The sequence below is a fragment of the Tyto alba genome, unplaced genomic scaffold, assembly GCF_018691265.1.
Source record: "Tyto alba isolate M040663 unplaced genomic scaffold, T.alba_DEE_v4.0 Super-Scaffold_16, whole genome shotgun sequence".
In the NCBI taxonomy this organism is placed as follows: Eukaryota; Metazoa; Chordata; class Aves; order Strigiformes; family Tytonidae; genus Tyto; species Tyto alba.
In genome coordinates, this window is record NW_024881278.1 from 29,826,639 (window position 1) to 29,849,796 (window position 23,158).

General features: G+C 45.9%; 1 protein-coding gene across 4 annotated transcripts in view; it reads left to right on the plus strand.

The window, feature by feature from the left end:
* The window catches only part of LOC104363663 (epoxide hydrolase 1), a 38,070-nt gene that overhangs the window by 7,219 nt on the left and 7,693 nt on the right, over window positions 1-23,158 (plus strand). Inside the window, exons 1-3 of one of the 4 annotated variants that reach the window (XM_032995321.2) lie at window positions 14,428-16,472; window positions 21,470-21,493; window positions 22,406-22,619. In XM_032995321.2, the coding sequence (XP_032851212.1) occupies window positions 16,423-16,472; window positions 21,470-21,493; window positions 22,406-22,619 (288 nt within the window). In that variant the 5' untranslated portion in view covers window positions 14,428-16,422. The other 3 variants (XM_032995324.2, XM_032995323.2, XM_032995322.2) reach the window with 3 other exon arrangements.

Genomic DNA, 23,158 nt, shown 5'->3' on the forward strand with positions numbered 1-23,158 from the left:
CACATTTTAGCAGCTTGAGATCATTTATCTTTGAAATGATGTGCCACAGCTGTATGAACTTGGCTGAGGGCAGGTGAAAGCTGCAGCCTATTTCAAAACATTATCTACTTGATGGAAGCAGAAATAGGAGCTCAGGTAGGCTGTTGGATGTGTGTATTGCTGAGTGGTTGGAAGAATCATGCTGTGAAAAAAACTGAAATCAGAAACTGTATCTGGGTTGAAGTACAGGTTTAGTGACAGCCAGAGGCTACTGGTTGAAGCCTACATCTGTCAGAAGTCAGTGGCAAAGCTTTCATTGGTTTTACTGGATCAGGATCTCATCTGTAGAGTGCAAATGAGGAATCAGTGGAGCAGCAGTAGCAGAAATGGCAGTAAAACAGTTGTGGTAAGGTCAAGTATGATGCTTGATGTTTTACATGGAGAAGCAAAGTTATAAACCTACAGTATGAACGTGATGAGAAAGTTAAAGTGTTTGTGAGGTGGCTACATGCTCTGAAGAAAAGCTGGAAGATAACATCATGGGAGATGTTTAGAATGTGACCTGGGTTCTGGTCATTGGGAGTACCGCTCTCCCAAAGAAAGCTCACAGCTGTTCCACATTACTGGCTAATGTGGACTCCTGAGGGGAGAGATGCCTCACAAATTGTTGTGAGAGCACAGCAGCATGGTTCAAACTCCCAGAGGAGTTCTGGTTACAATTATATAACAATGCTAAAGTCCATTGAACTGATTGCTTAAGCAAGAAGTAACCTTGGCTGATGACTAGCTCCTTTGCATGCTGTAGAAATCCTACCTTGTAAACATTCATAGGCTTCATACCCACAAATAACAGTCCCCCTGCTCCCTCAGTAGTAAGAACATTAAGGCACTCATTCCTACCCTATAAGAATTGGTTTGGGAGAAGGCAGCATGCAAGGAATCTCTTTTCTGTTTAGTTTAACCAGCACCTCCTTGGGTGCTGTGAACAACTCATGAATAGTAGCATTATTTCTCCTGTCCTCTGGTTATTAAACAGATGTAATAGTAATAGAACCTAGAAGGTAGCAAGGGAAACTTTTGTTTGTGCATTTAGTAAAGACTTTTATTTTTTTAATCATATTTTATAAGATTTCTTTCTTTGCAGGATTATGACTAGAAAGACCTGGGGCGGGTGAAGAAATATATTTAAGAAATATATTTCTTTCTTAGGTGCTGTGTTCCAGAAACAGCTGTCAATTGTGTTCTATGGGCAACTCTGATTTCTTTTACTGTGACAGTGGTTGGGTCAAGAAATAATGGGTCTAATGAAGGTAATCAAGACAGCAGATCTGTGAAAGTAGGGAGCAGGCAAGCAGCAAATGTGAATTTCACTGAACTGATTTTGTACAGCAAAAGCTTGGTAGACAGTGCCCTCTTTGTTCCACAAAGAAGAATGCATTCCTCTGAACCTTGCTGTTGCAAGAAGTAAGCAAAATTCTGGCTAAGAAGGATGTTGAAGAGATGCCAGCCGTTCAGCCTGGCCTGCTTAATCTTTGTGTGTTTGGAAATCCTGTGCAAGTCAGGGTTCCTCCAGCCCAAAGTGGAGACTGCAACAAATATTTGAGCATAGACATTTGCGTCCCTGCAGGGAGATCTAGCAGCCGCGGACACGAAAGGCTTTGCCAGCAGAAATAAAGAGGGGCTTTGACCCTCTGTAGGAGCACCAGAACTGTATCCACTTCAAATGCTGTTTCTGTGGAAAGGCTCTTGGAATTTGGAGCTGTTGCAGGACCCAAATGCAGAGATCCAGCAAGCTGCTCATTCATTATATTCCCTGTGACTCTACTAAGAGTTCAGCCAGGCTTGTCACAAGCTGGAGCTGTTGCTACCAAAATTAGGAGAGAAGAGACAAAAAGGTGGGTCTTTTCAGGTTGCCCTCCTGATCAAAAGAAACACAAAACACTGAGGTGCCAGGGGCTAAGAGCAGAATTTTTAGACTCCAGGAAAAGACAAGGTTTCTGAGCTTAGAAACAAACCTGCACGGGAAGAATCTGGAAGTAGCCCGTTGCCCAGCGGTGCGGAAATGCGTGTGGTGGACAGGCTGCGCTCGGCATCAGGGGATGCAGCAGCTGCCGTGCCTGGCGCGCACACAGGTGCTACAGAGGCCTCGGCTCCTCACAGTTCCAGGAACTGGAAGAAGAGGCAGCCAGAAGGAGCAAAGAAAACACAGGCTGAATAATCAGGAAAAGAAGATAAACTGTGCAGAGTGGCAGGTGGTCTTTAGAGAACAGGCTGTGTAAATACCCCAAGGGCCTTGTGCATCATCCCTGGGAAGCTAGTCCCTGGAGAGGGACTCAGCTGGATCACCACACTACTCCACACCGGGGTATGTTTACTTCTGCACAGCCTTCAGTGTTTCCTGTGAGAACATTCCCCTGCTCATAACCGATGTATGCTGACCTTTCAACAAGCAGTGTTTCCTTTCTGTGTCTATACACATCTGTCCATGCCAGGAAAAACCTCCAAAAAAGTTATTTACTGCTCATCCTCTTCTAGGCACAGAAGGCAGAGGTGCAGTCCAGTCCTGCTTTTCCCAGTGTCAAGTGGGGAGATCAGCCACCAAATAACAGCATTCTTCATTTTGTCTTCCATGCATAGGTGACATACAGTGTAATTTCTCTACCTGGATGTTCTTATAATGGAAGCAGTTGGTAGGAAAAACTTGCAAGGCATAATTTGCAGCATCATATATGCTGACAGCTCTACACTGATACTGTTGCAGTGGTCAGAATGGGTGACTTCTGGAAGAGGAATGCAGCTTGCCAGCACAGTGAAGTTTCAGTATCTGCTGTTAATGTTGCTTCTGGCCGTAATCGTGCAAACCATTATTCAATGAATGTTTAACAAAAGGTATCACCAGTCTGCCCTTCTAATTTACCTCTAGGTCCATTTTGTGTCTACTATGTCCCTTTCTTTTTCTTTTTGTCCTCTGCTGTGTTTTCCTCTTCTCTCTCTGTCTCTGTCCCTCCCCCAGATCTCCGGCAATGTGCCTTGTTACATTCATTCCCTGCAATTCAGTTGTACTGGTAGACTTGCCAGTGCTGGAGGCACACAGCAATTTTGGCACTGGCTTTGCCATGATCTCCAGTGATCTTGACAAAAGAACTGACCACAGCCTGGAGCTGTGGATTTCCTTACAGGGCTCTGCAGAGGCCCCACAGTGCAGGGATGGCCAAAGGAGAGGAACAGCTGAAACGATTTACTATCAAACAGTGGCTTTGTAGAATCAGAGGTTTGGATCAGAAGACCAGTGCTATTGAAGCAGCGCTTAGGTGCCTTCCTTAGTGCTTAGGTGCTCGGCGCTTGGGCTGTAGCTGTTGTAGCAGTGGAACATTTGGTCTTGCACCAACCAAACCCTTGGGCTCTCCTCCTCTGTCCCTAGGCTCCAGTTTCCACTCTCCTCTTCCACACTTTCGGTATCTGTCATCACCTAACACCTGGTTCAGCAAAGGAGCTATCTGACAGAAAACTTTCAGTGACTGATTTACTCTAGGAAAGTAATAAATAAGAAACTCTTCCTAGTACAGTCTACACCAATGGCCCATCAGGCATACTGCTGTGCTATATGCACATTGTGCTTGCTCCCTGACACAGACAATGTCCCTGCTCTAAGAAACTGTCGATCTGATTTAGAAATTAAAAATGGCAAGAGACAGCAAGGAAGAAGAGAGATGTGTTCCATGGCAGGAATCTACCCTCTCTCCAAAGCATGCACGTTACTTGGAGCGTTTATTTTATGCAGGGGAAAGGAACTGCAGATTAACTGTTGTCTTTACTCTGCGAGTGAGAGGCAGGTAGTAGGAACAAACCAGAGGGTGGAAAACAAATGTAAAGAAGGAACTTGGACGTTCAGAAAAGGAGGTGAAATGGACTAATTGCATGGTGACTCCTGGGATCAACTTCTGAACTTAATGTCCCTCTCCTTAGTTCTCTATCTAAGATCCATACAATGTCAGTTAAGGATCTGAGTCATTCTCTTGTTTATTGGTTGTTGATGGTGCCCACAGGCCCTAAATGAGAACAGATAATTCTTTGCATTTACTGCAGTACCAGGGAACTTCTGCTGTGGATCAGAACCTAATTGTTCTAGGAATACAAACAAACAGAAAACACAGAAGCACAGAAAAAAGCAAAGTCTCTTTCAGTTTAAGTAGATAAAAGAAAGAGCTGGAGAGAGAAAGCATTATCACCTCCTTTTCATGGATGGGAACTAGAGCATTAAGAGATCAAATAACTTGCCCAAAGTCGTACAGAGGGTGGGCCAGGAAGTGAACCCAATCCAGCAGGAGCCCTTGCTTGCAATCCTATCTCTTCTTTGCATAAGGACTCTGCTCCACCTGTGTAGGGAATGTGGTCATTTAGCTACCAGGCAGTAGTCTAAAAGGGGGCATGAAACTCCCTGTTTAGGATGTAAGTTAATTTGCTGCTAGTAAATTGCTACTCAGTTCCCTGGACTCATGAGAAGGACTCAGATTATTTTTGTGTTTATATTCACTTGCACCTGTGACTTGCCTAAATCTGACAATTTACAGGATATGCAATAACCACTTAAGTACAAAGGGCAATGTTTTAGGATGGGAAAGCAGGGAACTAAAGACTTGGAGCAAAAATATGGTTTGTGCTACCTGTTTTTAATGGAGACTGGCTTGAATACCCTCTTGAAGAATGCCTGTCTGGAAGTTGCTGAGGGATGGGAAAGACAGCTTGTTTTTCCAGGGGCTGAAGTGGTTGCAGCCACTTGTTGTGTTGCAGGTGGGCAGTGGGCATGCAGCTGGTGGCTCCTGTGAGCCCATCAATTTGCCACTGTCATCACAGTTGCTGGAGATCCATTCCTGTATCCTTCTCTCTGTAAACAGCAGCTCATAACCACAAAGCACCAAACATCTCTGGTCCAGCATCAGCTCAGGGAGCCAGAGAGCTGCTTGCTGAAAGCTGCCTTCTGTTTGCTTGCAGACGTGTCAATATTTACTGAGTGAGGCTCCACTTTTGCCCAGCTGGAGCATGACAGCTTTGCCACTCTTGCACTCAGTGGCCCTATCTTCCAACATTAACATCAGGAGGTGATGAGTGACCAGGCTGGTCTGATAAATGAGAAGAGATCTGCAAACAGAGAACAGCAAACACTTCCTGGGGGGCTCAGGACACCTGCTGAGAAAGATGTTCTTTTTTGCAAGGATCAGGTAGCATATAATGCTGTATCAGGAGAGACATAGGAAAGGTGCTGGTGGTGGTGGTGGGTGCTGGGGAAGGCGCAGCTGCCAGCCAGGGTACATGGAGAGCTGTTAAGGTGGCCCTGCAGGGAAGACACAGTGTGATCTTAGAGTTGTAGCCATTTCGCTGGGCTTTCAGCAGAGTCCTGTGAGTGCAACAGCCTGGGGCATGAGGCAAGGAGGAGGGAAAAGCAGTCCAAGGTGTACCAGCAAGGTTGACCCCCTCTCCTGTTTCTGACTGTATTGGAGATGAGGAAGGCAGGATGCAGGGTACACTTGCAGGGAAAGTGCCGTCACAGGCTGGAAGGCAGAGAGCTCCACAGCACGGTTACAGCTACGGTTCTTCAAATATCAAACATGTATGAGTGAGCCATTATGTGCAAATAAAAATCAAGAGGCCAGTTTCTGCCATTGAGTCTTCAAGCTTAATTCTCTGGGATTTCGCAGCTATTTGTGGATACTGTAGTGGTAGGCACATTACAACTAATGGTTTGAATTTGGCCAGAGCTTATTGGCATGTTCTGCTCTGCATTAGGCGAACAATAGCTCCCAGTGGTGGGCACTGGCAGAAGGGAGGGATCAGTAAACAGTAGAAAGGGCTTGGAGATACTGAGGGAGAATGTTAAAAAAGGATAAGCTGTTCAGTTTGGGCTATTTCTTCTTGGTTAGCTTTTTTTCATCCCTCTCCACCAGGACCCTCTAGGGAAAGAAATTTAAATGACTGAAGGCCGGGCCTTTTTGTACTAAGTGACACAGGAGACTAAGTTCTCCAGAACTGGCTGAGGCACTTTTGAAAATTCCTCAGAGATGTCAGTGTGGGTGGCAGCATTTCCCTGAGGATTTAGGAAAAAAGAAAGGGTGAGCAAGGAGAACATGAGGAGCGGGAGTCCAGCCATCATATGAGTAAGTGGTGGCTTGATGCAGCAGAGTGCAGAATAAGGGAGGCAGGGATAGAGAGAGCATTGAAAGGAAGGCTAAGGACAATGAAAGGAAGGCAGGAAAAAGATACAAAAACGGGTAATAATGTGGCTTATGCACTATAAGTGAAAAACAGGTTTTGGCGACCAAACTGTGTATAGAGTCAAGCAGTGTTGGTAGCCTGTTCTGGCTTTTCTGATGGCAAGCTTTGCATCACAGATGGTTTAACATGGCTTGGGACTAGTGACCCAGTGGTTCAGATCACCTTTCCCGTTACAGATTGGACAGTTCACTTCAGCATCCTGCAGTTAAATGCTTATGTCTTACGATCACAGGAGCTCATTTAAATGAATGCTTACAGAAAGGTCGCCCCATGAAACGAGCTTGCCACAGCAGAAAAGGGTACCAGGAGGGCCATACTCGGTACTGTCCTCTGAAGAGCAGTGAAAGGCTGCAAGGATCCCAGTCCTGCTACCCTGAGCTAGCAGAGCCTGGGGCAGACATCAGCTGCACTGCACCGGGCTGCCTCCCAGGAGCAGGGTGGACAAGATCAGCCAACATCTGTTCCGCTTTAATCTCTTGTTCCTTTATGTTTTGGTGTAGTGCTTTTGTGCATAATGAATCGCACGCTCTGGCACATGCCCAGCCAACTCTCCTGGATAGCAGTTCCTCGGGCAGGCAGTGCTGCCGGGACTGAAGAGCTGTCTGAGGCTGAGATGTGTCGGGAGATGGTGCAGGCTACAGGCTCAAGTGTGTTTCTGATGGCCCATCTCCTCCTGCCCCACCAGACTCGGCAGGATGTCCAGGGCTCACCAGACCCCATCAGGAAGAGGCTGAACCGTTCAAGTTGGTTCCCCTTCATGTCACCGCTCCCAGTTTTGATGACGAGGGGTTCATGTCAGGACAACCTTCAGGGCTTCCTTTGACTCACCCCATTACGCAGTTAGTGCCTGTGCCTGCACCTGCAGGATTTGCTCCCCTGGAGCTACTGATGCTTTTAACCTCATGCGTATGCCATTGAACATATTCACATTGGGAGAAATACAAAGAGGGGAATAATGTACTAGCTAGTCTTTCACGAAGGCCTTGTCCTTTCTCAGCTTCCACCGCTGCTTCCAGAAGTTCACTGCAACCCTGGGAAGAGAGCCAAAGACGGTCTCCTGCTGAGAAAAGCAATCACAGATACTCTGTGGCATCTTTCTCCATTTAACCCCCTGCTGAATGGACTCACAAAGCAGCGACTAGGGCAGAAGCCTGAAGGGTGAAGTCTCCTTGTGATACAAAGGGTTTAGACAGACTTCAGGAGGGGATGTGCTTCTCTCTCCAAACAATGTGTGAAACTCTAGATAACTTCCTTCTGCCTTGGTGTTTGATGGCGTCACTGCAACTCCTCCATGTCAGGAAACACAGGAGGATAATATTAATTGCCTTCCACCTCTGAGACTTTTAAACATGAGGGCCAGGATCCATGCAGATGTTTGTCGTCCACGAAGTTACCAGCAAGAAGAATGTACATGGGACTGAACTTAGCTGAAGCAGTGAGGCACCAGCTTCCACACAACAGCATGCTGCAGTCAGGAGCAGTAATGATGGCAGTATTGCACATGGAAGGGCAGTTCAGATGGAAAAGGGATGTCAGGAATACACAATGGGATGGATATTGGAGGCCAGCAAACCCAGAGCAGCTCCAAAGGATTGTGAAATGACCCTTTTCAATGTCCAGCTGTAAGACAAAGCTGGCTGGATCTATATTCCCAAAACTCAGAGCGAAGGAGGATGAATAATTCTTGAGGCCCTAAGCAGAGGGAGCTGCTGGCTTCCAGATTTCCCAGACCAACATCATTTCATGCTGACCAGTGTGTCTCTGCTTTCATGGATGCTTCTCCTCTTGAAGTCAGAAGCGGAAAAGTTAGGATAACAACACCGTGCAGCTAAAGCAAATGTGCAAGAAAACACCTGGAAATCTGAGCTGCTGCTCTGCTCCCACATCCAAGAGGCAGGAGCCAGTGATGGCTGTGACCTGTTGGTGATGCACCAGCAGATATTTGGACACCTTCTTCTGTCCCCATCTCTGTGCTAGGCGGAGGATGCTGGACTTTCTCGTACCTCCTCCCTCAGGGTCTGCGCAGCAGGTAGGGGTTGTCATGGCTGGGGAACAGATATAGCTGTGGAAAACCACAGGTTTCTGTTGAAGGGCTCAACTCTTTTTTCTTTCTTTCACGCTCACAACAGCTTTATTTTCCAGAAGCCAGTGAAAACAGGATATGATGAAATCCAACGAACCTCTCTGTCTGCTTCTCCCAGGAAAACAGCCTATGGGCAAGGACCCTACAAAGCCAGGAAAGAACTGCCAGGAAAAACAAAACAGTCTCTTAGTGGTGACTTCCCCTCCAGCTAGGGGGACCTCTGCCATGTCTTCTGTAACAGAACAGTCTGTATTTCCCTCTTCATGTCACCACACAGGTCAAGTACTCGAATGCATTGCCAGATACCCTTTGTATGTTGCTTTGCAACAGTGGAACCTAAGGGTAGGAGATATTAGAAACCAACACAGAGCAATAAGCCCTTCAGTACTGGTGTCCTTCTTTCCCCTTCTCATCCTCAGCTTAGAGGTACCCAGTTTGGGAACCAATATAGGGTGCTGGTAAAGAACAGATAAGGCTTTAGGTTGCCAGAAAAGCCGTGGGTTAGTGCCCTCTATTGGAAAATCACTTTGACTTTTTTATCTTAACAATTTCTTCTAAGTTTGCAAGACAGGGGCCTGTCTTACAGGCTTACGTGCTCTGTGTCCCAGCTGCTGTGCCATGGAGGCATGAAGGCCTCTTGGGCACGGAGCTGCCCACACCAACTGTCCAGAAGGCAGAAAGAGGAATTTGTCCTCTTTCCTGGGAACCAGTGGTTCTCGAAACAAATGAACACTCACTTGGTTTGCTTTTGCTTAAACAGAGATCCAGGCTTGAATCAGTATTAGAGTCAAAACAAAAGCTGTTTGCTCTCTGATTATTAATCTTTAACAAGAACCTGGAAACAGTGGACTGTGGAGGTAATGCTCTAGTGGAGATGGTACATTAGTCTGCCTCCAGGGTCCGAGATAGGCTGATGTATTTGAGTGTTGACTTCTCAACCTCAGGGGAAAAAAAAAAATATATCGCTGCAGACTGTAGGAAAAGGAACTGGTTAGCCATATTTACAAATAAGCCCTCTGAGAGAAGACAAGAGATTTTCCCCCCCTTTATTTTAAGACCTGTCATCATTGGTATGGGTCAGCCCTGTAATGGGACTGTTAAAAGACAGAAAAAATTATTTTCTTAAATAGAGGATCTAGGAAGGGAAGGAGGGGTTGAAGTCTTCTATTGTTTTGTGTTTGGAGTCAGTTTAGTTACCTAAGCTTGGTTTGTTTCCCAAATTTTCAGGCTTCATCACACTTAGGGCATGCCTACCACAGCATTGGTGTGTAATTGCAGCATAGCAACTGTACATAAACTCTAACAAGGATGAAAAAGCATCAAGACGGACTTCCAGGAAGGCCAGTCGAGTCTAGTCAGGGGCTTGAGCAAGCTTGTTAGACCACTCTGCTGCAGCTACACTGCTATTGACATCCCAACTACTTGGAACCAGATGAATCTGCCGGTACAGCATTCCCTTCTCCAATTTCATTTTAAATAAGGAACATCTTGTGGATCCTTTCTGCAAAGTCTTGGTGTGACAGCGCACTCCGCATGTTGGACAGGTTCAGAATTGCTCCTTTTCCAGGGCTCTCCAGTGGCCCCAGATCACCCTGAAGCTTTTGGCTCTGCACTTTTTAAGAAAATAAATCCCAAATCTGTGCAAGGAGCTTTGTGCAAAGGGCTGATTTTCATGCTGGCATGTTGCAAAGACCGGTGCGGCCCCATCAGTGGTTAAAGGAGGCAAATGGAGGGACAGAAATGGATGAAAGGGAGAGCCTGGTATGGAGAGGTTTAAATTCGGATGCCAGGTGGATTGACAGCTGGCAGAGGGAAAAGTGGGGGAAGAGATGGACCTCAGTTATACCAGTGTCCCTCAGACCTCACCAGCAAGGGATACTGAGGGGGGAATGGAGCAGGGGAGCTGGGTTGGTGAGTGTTAGTAACTCTGTAAGACCCGTACAAAAACACCCGCTCGGTGCCACAAGGGAGCTGGATGCAGCAGAAGTGCAGACTGGGCTTAGATGAGTAGACAGGAGATGCCACCCCTGTCCAGTCCTGGTTTGTAACGCTTGCTTTATTGAGCACTGCTAACCTGGGCAGGCTGGCAGCTCCTAGCAATGCCAGGCCATGCCTCTGTCTTGGCACCATTTTCTTGTGTTGCGCTTACAGGGGCACTCAGAGCCCCACCTCGTGAGCGCTGCATAATCTTTTCCCTTCCTGAGCAGAGGACAGATGCTAACCTACCCCCGAGTGCCACAGCTTTAGCTCCGCAGCTTAGCTCTGCCTTCAGCACTGGCACAGTGTGATCCTGCCAACTATGTACGTTCCCAGGTTGCTAAATCCGCTCTTTGAAGAGGCTGGGACAGCACGAAGGCTTGCAGCACCACAGCTCTGCGAGCTTGCCCAGTGCATCCAGCTCACACTGTCCTGTCCTCCTCAGCCCCTTACTGGAAGACCTCTTGCACCTCTCTCCCACCTTGTCAAGAGCTGGGGAGGGCTGCCTGCCCCTGAGGAGGGACCAGACTGAACCGCTTTGGTCATGGCCATCATGTAGGCCACTGGAGGTGCTCACTTGTCTCCACACTGCACAGTGCCCGGTTCTCAGTCCCCTTGGGTCCCTCCAGCACAGCCCTCCCAGCCCACAACTCAGTACTGGTTCATTAGCACAGCAAACACCTCATCACCCACTGCAGTGAGTTTCTGCCGAAGTTGTGCTACGGTAGACAAATTCATGCGGTGAGTAAGGCAAACCTGGAAGGCAGGGCATGCAGGATTTCTGTGTCCCCTCTCTAGACCTGTCTGCACATGTAGGTGGCACTTCACATCAATACTACAAATTCGGTACTCCCTTCCACACCTTGGTCTTGGCACCAGCTCAGTGTTTGCACAGAGGAAGATGCTTCTACTCCCCTCCCCATCAGAAAAGTAATTTTCCAGAATCAGGGCAAATGATGATGTGTCCCATGGCCTGCCTCCAACCACTGTCATGCCTGACCAAGGACCCAAACACCTGCTTCCTTGGAAAGACATGGGAAAGTAGAGAAGTAGCCCTGGCCTGAAATCAGTATTGCTCTAGAGCATCCTCCACAAATATTTAATAGGCTGGCAAAGAATAAAGATCCTTCTTGGAGCCTTATGTATTTTGAAAGTTGTGGATGGGGGAGAACAACTTAGATTTCCTGTGACTTCTGACACTTTTCTTGGAGGAACGACTTATCTTTTTCAATTTCTTATTTTGTGGTATCCCTATCTTCCTGCTTCCACAACACTCATGTGCTTTACCCACTAGTCATCTCTTGACTGTCACATACACTATGAGCTGCTCTTCTTGACCAAGGGTCTATATTCTTGGCCCATACTATGCTAACCCTGACAGAGCCTTGATCTTTCATTAGAGAATCGGAATATGAACACCTCCAACTCACAGCCCTGTATCTCACAGGTAGAAAAAATACAAGACGACCAGGCACATTTTCCTTGCCTCATTTCCACCAATTACTCATAGTTCTATCTTCCTTTATTATGCTGAATAATTTCTCTTCACTCTTCAAATATTTGGAGGCCAGGATCCTGCTCCTAATCAATCAACCCTTAGGCAAACTAGATTTTGCTTTTGTAATGTTTTTCTGCATAGTAGGTCCAGCCTCCTAATCATCTTTGTTGCTGTTCTTTGTGCTGCTTCTCGTTTGTCATGATTTTTCTGGTAATGCAGTTCCTGGAAGCAAGTGCAATATGCCAGGCACAGGAGCCCTGCGTGTCCCATTGCATGTGTGATGTTGCCCTCAGGTGGTTACTCCAGAGAAAAAATATAGCTTTAAAAAAATCTCTGATATCTTTGAGACAGAGATTTGTAACTGCATGGGAGCTGCGGAAATGATAACTGCGCTCTCTTAAGTGATTCCTTTGCAACCGAAACCGGGATTACACTGGCTTTTTCCTTCTGTCCATCCTCAGCTCTAGCTCTCTTCATTTTAAGTGTATTTCCCCATGTGGATGTTGTTGTGCTTAAAGAGCAGCAGGAAGAATCTCAGCTCTAGTGAGCTACACAAAGCTGAATGGGAGTCCTAAGACAAGAGGCACAAGAACTGACAGACTTTCACCATCACCAACTTTATTAATACTAATTTTTTCACTACAGCTACTTGTCTTGGTCACATTTTTCAGCAATTCTTTTTGTCTCAAAGTTATATGGATCATAAAATTAGATTTAATTTCTTTATTACACCAGGTGTTATGTAACTCCTTGATTACAATTCATATAAAGTCGTGAAAAGTGTTCAGAATGTGACAAGAGACTTTATTAAAGGTCAAATTAGAACTTCATTGTGCTTATCTCTCCCCTAACTCAACTCTTCACAAAGCTAAACTGTCCTGCTCAGTCATTCACTTCTTCCATCACAGCCTCCACTGTCCCAATGATTATGATGTCGTCTTTTTTCCCTGCCTTTTCTATTTCTCTCTGCCCCTCTGTTACAGAAGTGACCATACCTAACATTGATTTTAAGGTGGAGATACACAGATGATTTATTTGGGAATTATTATGGTAACATATATGTTCCTGACCTATTTAATACATGACATCTTATTTTGGTTTTGCTCTGCTCTGCACTGAGCTTCCTCTCTCAACACTGCGCTATCCACAGAGGTGCCCAGAGCTTTTTCCTGAGGTTAGCTCTAACTCAGAATTTTTCATTTAAATATTAGGTAAGTGAATTATTTTTTTCCAGCTTCACTTAACTTATACTGGCTTACAGAGAGCTCCATCTGCCATCACACTGTCCCACTTACCTAACTTTTGCTTCATTCCTGCTCCCACTGAATGCAAATACCCAAACATGCATCGGGTTTAAAAGGAGCAGACTTCACTAGGGCTGCTTGAAGTTTTTTCCCAACTGTGCTGTATCTTACATAGATTTGGCCACCTCACTGAACACTTCATCCTCTGGGTGCAGTGCAAAAGTAAGCTGTGGTCTCACTAACAGCACTGAAGATTTTGCCATTGAAACTAAAGGAGCTGGACTGGATCATTCTTGGCTACTGTACATCTCAGCGCTGATCATGGGTGATGCCTCGCAACTCCTGTCAATGCAACACTGCTAAGAAATGGATGCTTTCTCCTACGTTTTTTTTCACAACTTCACTTTAGTTCCTTGCTCCCTGCAGAACCAATGCTTGTACAATCACTTGGTGTGTCTATAGATGTGTTCTCCCAGTAACTTTTTGATCTGTTTGCTGATTTCAACAACTTCAGCAAGGAAAGATTTCAAAAATAGTTCTGAAAGGTGTTTCTACATGTTTCGTGAAAACTGGAGGGGGAATTTTATAAACATACCTAGAGAAAACATAATCTTAGAACAATTCAGTTAGAAAGCTTTTGTGTTTGTACTTGCAAAATACAAGTTCTTTGTATTTGCAAATAGTAGCTGTATTTTGCAAATACGTGTAGGAAATGAAGCTTCATTAGTTCCACTGTTTGCGGAACTGCTTATTAATCTTTGGCAAGGATTCATCCTGCAAGCTGTTGTTGCCAAGTTTTCTTAATAGCCACTTGCAAAGGGCTTTATCCTTGTACCTTTGGGAAGGGCCAGTCAGTTACGTATGCTGGGATTTTGCTTAGATAAGTCTTTCCAAGAATGCTGAAAAGCTGAAGGAGAGAAAAAAAAAATATACTTACAGACTTGTTGATAGAGTCTTGTTTACCATATTCAGACTGATATCTTAAAATACAATACCTAATTATTTTCCCAGCTGTATTTGTGGATCCTTGTATAAGGCTCAAGGTCCATAGTGCTATTTTCTTTAGATGAGATGTCTGCAGTGCTGTTATTACATTATACTCAAACATCCCTGGTTTTCCAGACTAGCTGTTTTTAATGAAAAATGAAAATCATATCCTTATGTTAGAAGTTCAACTGATTCAGTCTTAATTTTCTTAATGTCTCTGGATGTGAAGGGTTTGTTCATATTACTGTTGCTGTTGTTACACAACGTAGGCATAACAACTAATAATGGGCAGTAGGAAAAACCATAGAGAAAATAAATAATTATTCAGAAAGGAGGCCACAGAAACATTTCCAAATAGCTAGCACAATTCCCAAAAAGGGAGGAAATAATGCACAGAATCAGAGAAGAAAACTTTCCAACATTTCTAGTGAACTGAACACATCGTGAGACTGCCTTCTCAAAAAACACATCTCCTGTTGCACATTTCTTCAGGCCTACAAAGAGGAGCTCACACGCTCCAGCAGCCGCTTGGCTGCCTCCCATGGGAGCTCTGTGGGTGCCTAATGCTCGGTTGATGTCTGCAAAACCCATGCTTAGCTTTGGACTTCTTCTTTTCCCTCCGAAGCCCTTCTTTGTAAGGGCTAGTTTTGGGAAGTTGGCTATGCAGAGCTATAGTAGAGCAACAGGACAGACATAACCTGCCCACCTCCTGCAGCACACCTACCTCTCCTAGCTGCTGAGCACTCATGCCCACCAAAAGCAAGACCAGGAGTTTGCCAAGGAAAGGGTGGAGAAAAGAAACTTGGGATCTGGCCTGTGAGAATAGTTACTGTTACAGGATCCTCAGCAGCGGTCATTGTTTCTGAGAAGGATGGAGATCATTCTCTGCCATTTCTTTTTGCCTCAGCAAAATACAATAATTGCTTTTTTAGAGCTTCTTTTGTTAAACTAAATAAGTTATTGAGTATAGACCCCCTACACATACTGATTTATCTGCAACCCTTTGTTGAAGATAAGGCCTTTGTTTCTACCACTAATGCTTCTGTCACTCCAGTAATGACAAATCACCCAGGATATTCTTTTCCATAAGATATTTATATCTATATTGTCCTACCCATCTTAAGACTAATCCCTTCCTCAAGTGCCTTGGGTCAGTTGCATCCTTTTCTTTAAATGATTCTTGCTTTCTTTGCAAGATGATAGCTTTACATGGCTTGCAGCAACAGTTGCAGGAGACACACAACGCACTTCTAAGATTGTAAGACAACAAAAATGGCAAAACCAACCAGGGTTTAAATTTGCATCTGTACTGATTGTATGCGGTTGCCTTGAAGAAATTCCTCATGTCCAGGCTGCTGGGCACCTGCGTTAGCTGAGCCAAGCCCGCAAACCTCCACCGTGTTCACCAAAATGCCAGCAATGCGTCCAAGCCCCAGCGGGATCTGCCTCACATTACTCTCCAGGATTAATGCTCCTAGTGTGCAGCGTAGCAGGACCCATATCCCAGAGCAAAGCAAGGACCCAAACACGCACATGCAGGAACCATCACGTTTTGCACATCCAGACTTTGAGCGCAAGCTCCCAGTGCCTGCTGCCTGCCTCCCATCACCAGTATCCCCAAGATTATCCCCGGGGTATCAGTGACCTAAATACACTGTTTTGGACTTGAAAGTTGCTTTTGTTTTTAATGTTGCTGAGTCTCTAAAAGCAGCACACGTAACAAACTGCCGGTTTCCAAGCAGCTGTTGTGTAACTTTGCTCCCCACGCCCAGAGATGTTGCCTGCCATTCAATTAATAGGCTCAGTTTCACTGGGAAGTGCCTGGGGGAACCTCCCTAATTAGCAACAGAAGGGGCCAGTCCTTGCTGGAGGTAACAGTGAAACGTTTGTGAGGTCTCCTGAGAATAAGGGAGGCAGAGAAGGGGCCATTTCCAGCTGGGTAAAACACTAACTTTTATTCAACATACAGTACAGACCAGAGGACTAAAGGTGGTGGTGGATAAAAGGGACTTGCAAAAATTATGATGGACTTTCTAGGCAAGAAAGGAGCATTTGTGAAGGGGGAGGAGGGGATGGGAGATTGTCCCTAGTCATCCCAAATTGTTCATCGCTCTTGTAATCTGAGTTTTATATAAGATACTGTAGAGCAGCACAGAGTCTTGGTGGGCTCACTGCTGGTGGAGGCAGGAGCAAGGTGTTGCTGCAATCTGCTCTTGGATGTTTGATCTGGCTCTTGTTAATAAGATTCAGGAATTAACAGCTTGGAAGTGCTTAGGAGCTCAGTGTTTCCTCTGGGGATGTCATCATTGATGCTGTGCACAGAGCCTGCCATTCAGGGCTGGAGTACACTTTAGTGAAAAACAAATTTCCCACCAACCTGCTGAATGGCCTGCGACCTCACTGGGAAGATGAAAACTTTGCTCATCCATTGCAGGTAGGGTGATGTGCTTGGGGCTATTCCTTAACCTCCAGGACACAGCCATGTGGTAAGCTCTTTGATTTTTCCCATGTGATCCTATTTCTGAGCAGGGCTTTTTTCATACAGTGGGGGAGAGTTGCATGTGCATGGACAGTCTCAGCTCAGACGTGTTGGACTGTGGGGACCATTCCCCTCTAGAAGTCATGCAGAGAAATACAGCAGTCGGCATCTTTGGCCTGTGAGAATAAAGATCCAGTGAAGCAAAGGAAAGCCTTTTTACCCTTAAGGACCTTTCTTAAAAGCAAAGGAAGAAGGTGAATTTCAAAGACAGAGTGATACCATGGGGCATTCAGGGTTGTGGGAGCCTGAAGGAACATAGTGGAGATCTGAAGCTTCCAGATATTGCCCTGCCCTGCAACATCACCAGCCAGCAGCTCACCAGTAGTGGCCACTGACAGATAAAAAGGAGAGAGCTAGTCCCTGGCATAAGTCAGAAGACCACATTCATAAAGATCTCCTGTTGCTGAGCACCATTTGCTCTCTAGCAATATTCTTAAGGCAGCGAACCTAATTTTGTGCATGCAAAGGAAAATTATGCAGCAAAGCCTCCATACTGCAAGATGAAGGGCAGTTCTTTACAGCCAGGGCAATAAACCCCAAAAAGGGCCTTGCAATGGATCTAAAGGTCAGAATAATCATTTCCAAGTTGCCATGACATCTCAGGCTATGAAAGAGCTTTGTTCAAAGCCATTGTGCTCTACTCTTACCACTGCTCATTAGCTCACTTCATAACCAGAAGTCACCAGCTTTCCTGCCTGTGTCTCAGGTTTTGGTATTAATGGTATTTATGAGGCTTGAATTATGATTGTATGCAACTGACAATGAGAAAAACAGGAAGTCCAAAATAGAAACAAAGCCCAAAAAAAAAAAAAAAAAAAAAAAGTGGTGTTATGTGTACTGCAAACTCCTCTATCCCAACAGAGGACACCCAGTATTTGCAGAACTGCTGCTTGGCCTTTGGGTGCTTTCTCCAGTAGGTGACACTATGCCGGCATTAGTGAATGGGCTTGGGAAAGCTGGCAGGTTATGTTGTGTTTGGCTACTCCTGCTTTTATCCAGCTGCTAGACCAGCTGAAAAAATACATTATGGTAACATTTCCATGTGCACATTTTCTATCATTGCTGCTGTGGTGATCCTGCAGATCAGTGACAAGAGCAAGAGAAAAATATAGGAAACAAGCGCTCTGTTAGTATGTTATTTGTGTAATGGAAACTTATGAAATCCCTTTATAAAATTATGCCAGTCATAAAGAGATTGTGGGATGGCAGCAATTGGAAGTTTAGATGGAGATACAATAGTGAGATACAGTATATCAAATGTTATATTCTCTCTTTTCCTCCCCCCCCGCCCCCCCATGCCAGAGTAGCAGCTGAACCAGAAAAATCACAGCACCGGGATAGAGGCAGAAAACCTTCTGATAGTGATCCAAGGAGGCTTTTTTAAAACAGGCTTGCTAAGACATGTATCATTAAGGATAAGGGATCCTGCCCCAGTGCAGGGAGATGCTCTGAGAAACTTTTGCAGGTCCTTTCCTGTAGGATTCCCATTTCCATTTATGCAATATGCACCAACATCTCGGAGGCAGCCCCGTTGACTCCTGCATTTTCTGCCTGAATTTCTGCATTTTGGCCACTAGAGGTTGTAAGAGAGAGGAGAAAAAAACGTTTTCCACGGGCAAACTGGTGTAGCATTCCATGGCGGGATTTTTTCTGGGAACCTTTGATCTCTGCCCACTAGCACTCACAAAACTCCTGCACATATCCTGCATTTCAGTAGATGCGATCCTGACATCTCAGCTATTTCAGATTTATCAGCGTGGGGGTTGTTGCCTTTTAGCTCCAGGGTGTTAATGGCATTGGTGTGTCCCCTTATATCTTAAGCAAAACCATTCCGATTCTCAAAAAATCCTTTAGACAGAGAGCAAAGATTTGTATCTTTTCTCTGCAGCTTTAACTAGCTCTGCTGGCTCTTTTCCCACATTCCTGGTATAGATAATTTCACTCTCAGATGTTTAAGCCAGACCTTCCTCCACCAGCCTTTATGTTTTTTCCTAGTACTAAGTAAGAAATAGAATTTTCCTGAGGTGTCTCTTGTCTCCTGGAGACATCACAGCCTGTTGTACCTCAACCTGGCACCTGGTGGAGTCCTCAGCTGCCTTCCACATGGGTTGTAATTCTTTCCTCTTGTTGCTAATAATTCTCTAGTCTTCTAACTAGAGTCACTCTGCAGTCAGGGATACCATCTTCCAAAAAGCCTCAAGAGAGCTGGTTTTATTTGGGAAATAGAACCTTAAAGCTAAGTAATCCCAGAGGGTCATAATCAGAAATAGCTAAGGTGTAGCAATAAATTGAACTTCAACCAAATGAAGAATTTACAAGATTTTCATCCTGATGGCTCTTTTTGATGGCACAGTGGCTGCATAATGAACTCACAGCAATATGAGACCTGATTGTCACAGAGCTCACTGGTGATGGTACTTCACTTTGAGCATTCCATGGAGGTAGGAATCATTTCCTCTGACACTAAAATGTAGCTATTCCTGCAGTGAAGCACAGCAAGGACACTGCGCAACGATTTAGGAAGGAGAAGCCTTTATCCAGTAAGGTTTCACCAGCCATGAGGGAAATGAAATCTAATTCCCTGAGCTAAAACAAAGCATTGATTTTTGTGGAAAATTAAAAACTTAGCTTTCCCTTTTTGTTTTGGCTCCTGCAAATCACAAGTGCACATGGAATGGAGCCATGTGATACACAGGATGGAGTGGACACCTGGAGGTCAGCTCATCCCAACTCCTGCTCAGAGCAGGTTCAGGTAGGTCAGGTTGCTCAGTGCCTTGTTCCTGTCAAATTTTGAATGCCTCCAAGGATGGAGATCCCACATCCTCTTTGGGCTGCTGTCCCAGTGTCTAAATACCTCCACGGTGAACAAATTTCTCCTCATATCTAACCAGAATTTCCCTTGTTGTTATTTGTGTCCATTGCCTTTTGTCCTTCAACTGTTGCTCCTCCAGGATGAGTCTGGGTCCATTTTTCCTACGCTCTTCACCAGGTAGACAGCAATAAGATCCCACCCTTTGCCTTCTCTTCTCCAGGCTGAACAAGCTCAGGTCTCTCTGTCTCCCCTCGTATGCTATGTGCTCCAGCCCCTCTGCAGCCTGGTGGCTCCACATCACCAAGGGTGGGCTCACTCCAGTCTTTCCTCTACCAGCAAAGCCAGAACTGGACATGGCACTCCAGATGTGGTCTCACAAGTGCTGAAGAGAACGAAAGACCACTTCACTCAACCTGCTGGCTAACATGGTTGCTATCTAGCCCTGTATGCAGCTGGCCGTTGCTGCAAGGACACCTTGTTGACTCAGGCTCAGCTGGGGACCTCGGGCCAGTCTCTGCAGAGTCCCTTTCTATGCATTTGGCACCCAGCCTGTGCTGGTGCACAGGGCTATTCCCTCCCCATGCAGGACTTTGTAGTTGCCCGTTGAACTCAATTTGCAACTACACACTTAGGCAATAGGTGGCACTAATGGATGATGTAGCTTGCATTGTCACCGAGAGAGCGTCACTGCCGAAGAGAAAGCCAGCAGAGGAGACACCTGGGTTGCTTGCTCGGAGCAGCGGCCGAGAGAGGAGGAGCAGACATGTGGCAGGAGATCCTTCCAAACGCCTGGTGAGATCTCCTGGGCGCGGGGAGGTGGCACCCTGAACAGGGCTCCCCGGGGTTGGGGTGGGAGAAAGCCCCTGTGGGGACACCAGGCCATCGGAGGATGCGAACATGCAGCTGACTTCTCCTGAGCGTGAGTGGGAAGGAGGTTTTATTGGACTGAGCCTTGCTTTGTGCCGCTCAAAGAGCTGCTTCTGGGACTGCTTGCTTTGTTAGCAGTGCCGAGTTCGTGCTATTGCCATGATAACTGGTTTCATGCCTCTGACTCACTAAACTCTGGGATGTAAGTGCAGAGGGATATTATTACCTGTTGCATAAACTGCTCAGCCTCCAGAGAGGTGGAGGCTGACACTATTTGCTATCAGGAGCCCTGTTCTTCCTTGTCTGGGAGCAGTTTAAGGAGACACTTCCTTAAAAATCACACATAGGCTGTATCAGAGATTGTTACCAAATTGCTTTGGCAACTGCTAGGGTCGTTCTGCATCACAGGCAGCAGTGGGAGACAATACTAGGTAAAAAGAAACACCCAGCGGACTTGTTTTTCCATGGAGTTTCAAGTCTTTTTTTTTTTTTTTTTTTTGTCTCAAGGTATTGTAATTATGACACCAAACAGCTCCCTAACCTAGCTGCCTTCCACAAGGCGGAGTAACAAGAATCTACCAGGCTGAAAGAGAACTAAGGAGTATGTTTTCTTTTTGTATGTTTTCTTTTTCCTGCAGGCAGATGAGACCCAAAAGCTTGGTATCCAGTCAGGAGTAGTTGAACTCTGAACAGGGAAAGGTTCCACAAGCCTGTTGTCATGCCAGCCCTGCAGCACAGTTATTACCACGTGTCTGGCAGCAGAATAACCCTTGAGCTTGAAAGTCCCCTACCAAGGCTGTGCACCTATCCCTACACAGCAGTCAAAATAAACTATTTTCTTGGCTGAAGTAACACAGCCACTTGTAGGATAGAACACCACAAGGACACTTACCCAGTTGTTCAGTGCTTTTTACCTAAATTGTGATGAAGAAGGGAATACTATCACAACAAACTATCTAGCTAAAACACAGCCCAGAAACATTGTCTCTTTGTGCAGAGGCAATGTTTTGAGCCTCTCTCTTTTTGTCCCATCCAAAAAGTAGGAAAAATAATAGCAGATGTCGCCAGGTGGCTAAACAGCTTGTGATGCCATGGCTGGGCAGTAAACGGTGCTAGCAGGTGACATTCTTTGCACCACCACCAAGGGCTGGTACCATTCAGACAACACTATCAGACTATAAGGATCTTCTTTCTTTCTTTTTTTATTTTGTAGGGAGAACATCTTGACCCGGATCAGGTGAGTGAAATGGCTGCTCTGTGCTGAGGCCTCCACTTTTGATTAACACCCTGGTTGGGGCACAGCATAGTCCCTTCCCTACCCTGTATGAAATAACAGCAAAATCTTCAGGCACAGTTCCCTTGCAGCCCCTTGCAATAGCCCCAGATGCCTCTACTAATCCCTAAGGGAAGCTGAAGAGCTTGAGGCACAGGTCAGAGGGACAGGAAGGTACACTGCATTTAGGACCGATTGCTCAAGGATTTGAACAGTTTTGAAATATACTGCATGTCTGTTAAAACCAACTCTGGTGACTTAGCTCCCACACCTCAAGAAAGTCTGAAACCTTGCCATCTAGAACAGAAACAGGGACACCAGACAAACTGAGACCCTTAGCCATGGAAAGCTATGGTGAAAGGCCAGTGTTGCCCTAAAAGATGATTGAATCTCCAGGGGAGCTATGTATAAAGCACTCCCAAGAGGGGCATATCCAGCACATCCAGCTCTCTCTAGCAGCTGAAGACCCTTGTCTCTGCTCCTGACCCTCAGCCCATTCTGTCTGTGCAGTTATTATTTCTGGAGGAGTCCAGCTGCTACTATCCCATTCACTCCAGTACCTGCCTTAAAATAGAAAGGCCTGTATCCTATTGATCCTTGTCCGCCAGGGCACCCTAGTTCACAAGGAGAGGGACAAGGAAGCCTTGTGATCAGCAAGTTCTGGTCAGTGAGGACTTGAAGTCTCTAAGAATCACTGGTGGATGTAACCCTGCCTGTGATCTTCAAAAACAACAGAAACCCCCAGTCCCTGCTGACTCCGTGGGATTTGTAGGCATTTGTTACTGCTCAAGCCCAATCAATGTGAATACAACCCTCAGCATAGTCCCTCTACCCTTCACACTTCTGCTTAACACAAATAATTTTATACCTCCCCAGGTCTTTTGAATATTCTCAGAAGAATGCAGTTCTGGTTCCTGTGGCCACCCTGGGGGTTGGAGGGATGCTGGTTTACTGGCTGAGGTCTAGACACAAGGTCAAGACTATTGAAATGGGCGATGGATGGTGGGGGTCAGGTGAAAGACCCCTAAAATGGAAAGAAGATGAAAGTATCCGTCCCTTCAAGATTGAAACATCTGACAAAGAAATCGAGGTACTGGTGGCTGGGATGTAAGGAAGGGCAGAAAGCAGCAAGGTAGACCCAGTTCATCACCCACATTACTGTCTCAAGATGATGTCTTTGGGGGTGACACCAGTGTAGCCACCTAGCTCCATTAGATGATGCTGTGGCTCACTGCCCTTTATGAATGGTATTTGAGCCCAGTTTCATTACGATGTCCCATAAAGACTTTCTGAGACCACAGACCCTCCATGCAACTTGGGGCTGCTCCTGCAGAAAGGCCACACTTTGAGCAGCAGACTTTGACAGTGGGTCTGCAGATGGTGGAGCAGGGTGGGAGGGCATTGGGACAACAGTGGCACCGGAGAGACAGAACTGAGTGGCCTCCACAGCAGGAAGGGCTACAAAGGTGAAGAGGGACAGGGTCTTGACTGTGTCGTAGTACCTCTGTCCCTACATGCCTGTCCCTAATTATCTGGCCAACCAGCAGTCAACAGCTCAGACTGAGCTTCTTAGTCTTCTCCCAGTCAGCAGTGCTGCCAAACTCCTAGTGCCAAAACCACTAAAGCAAG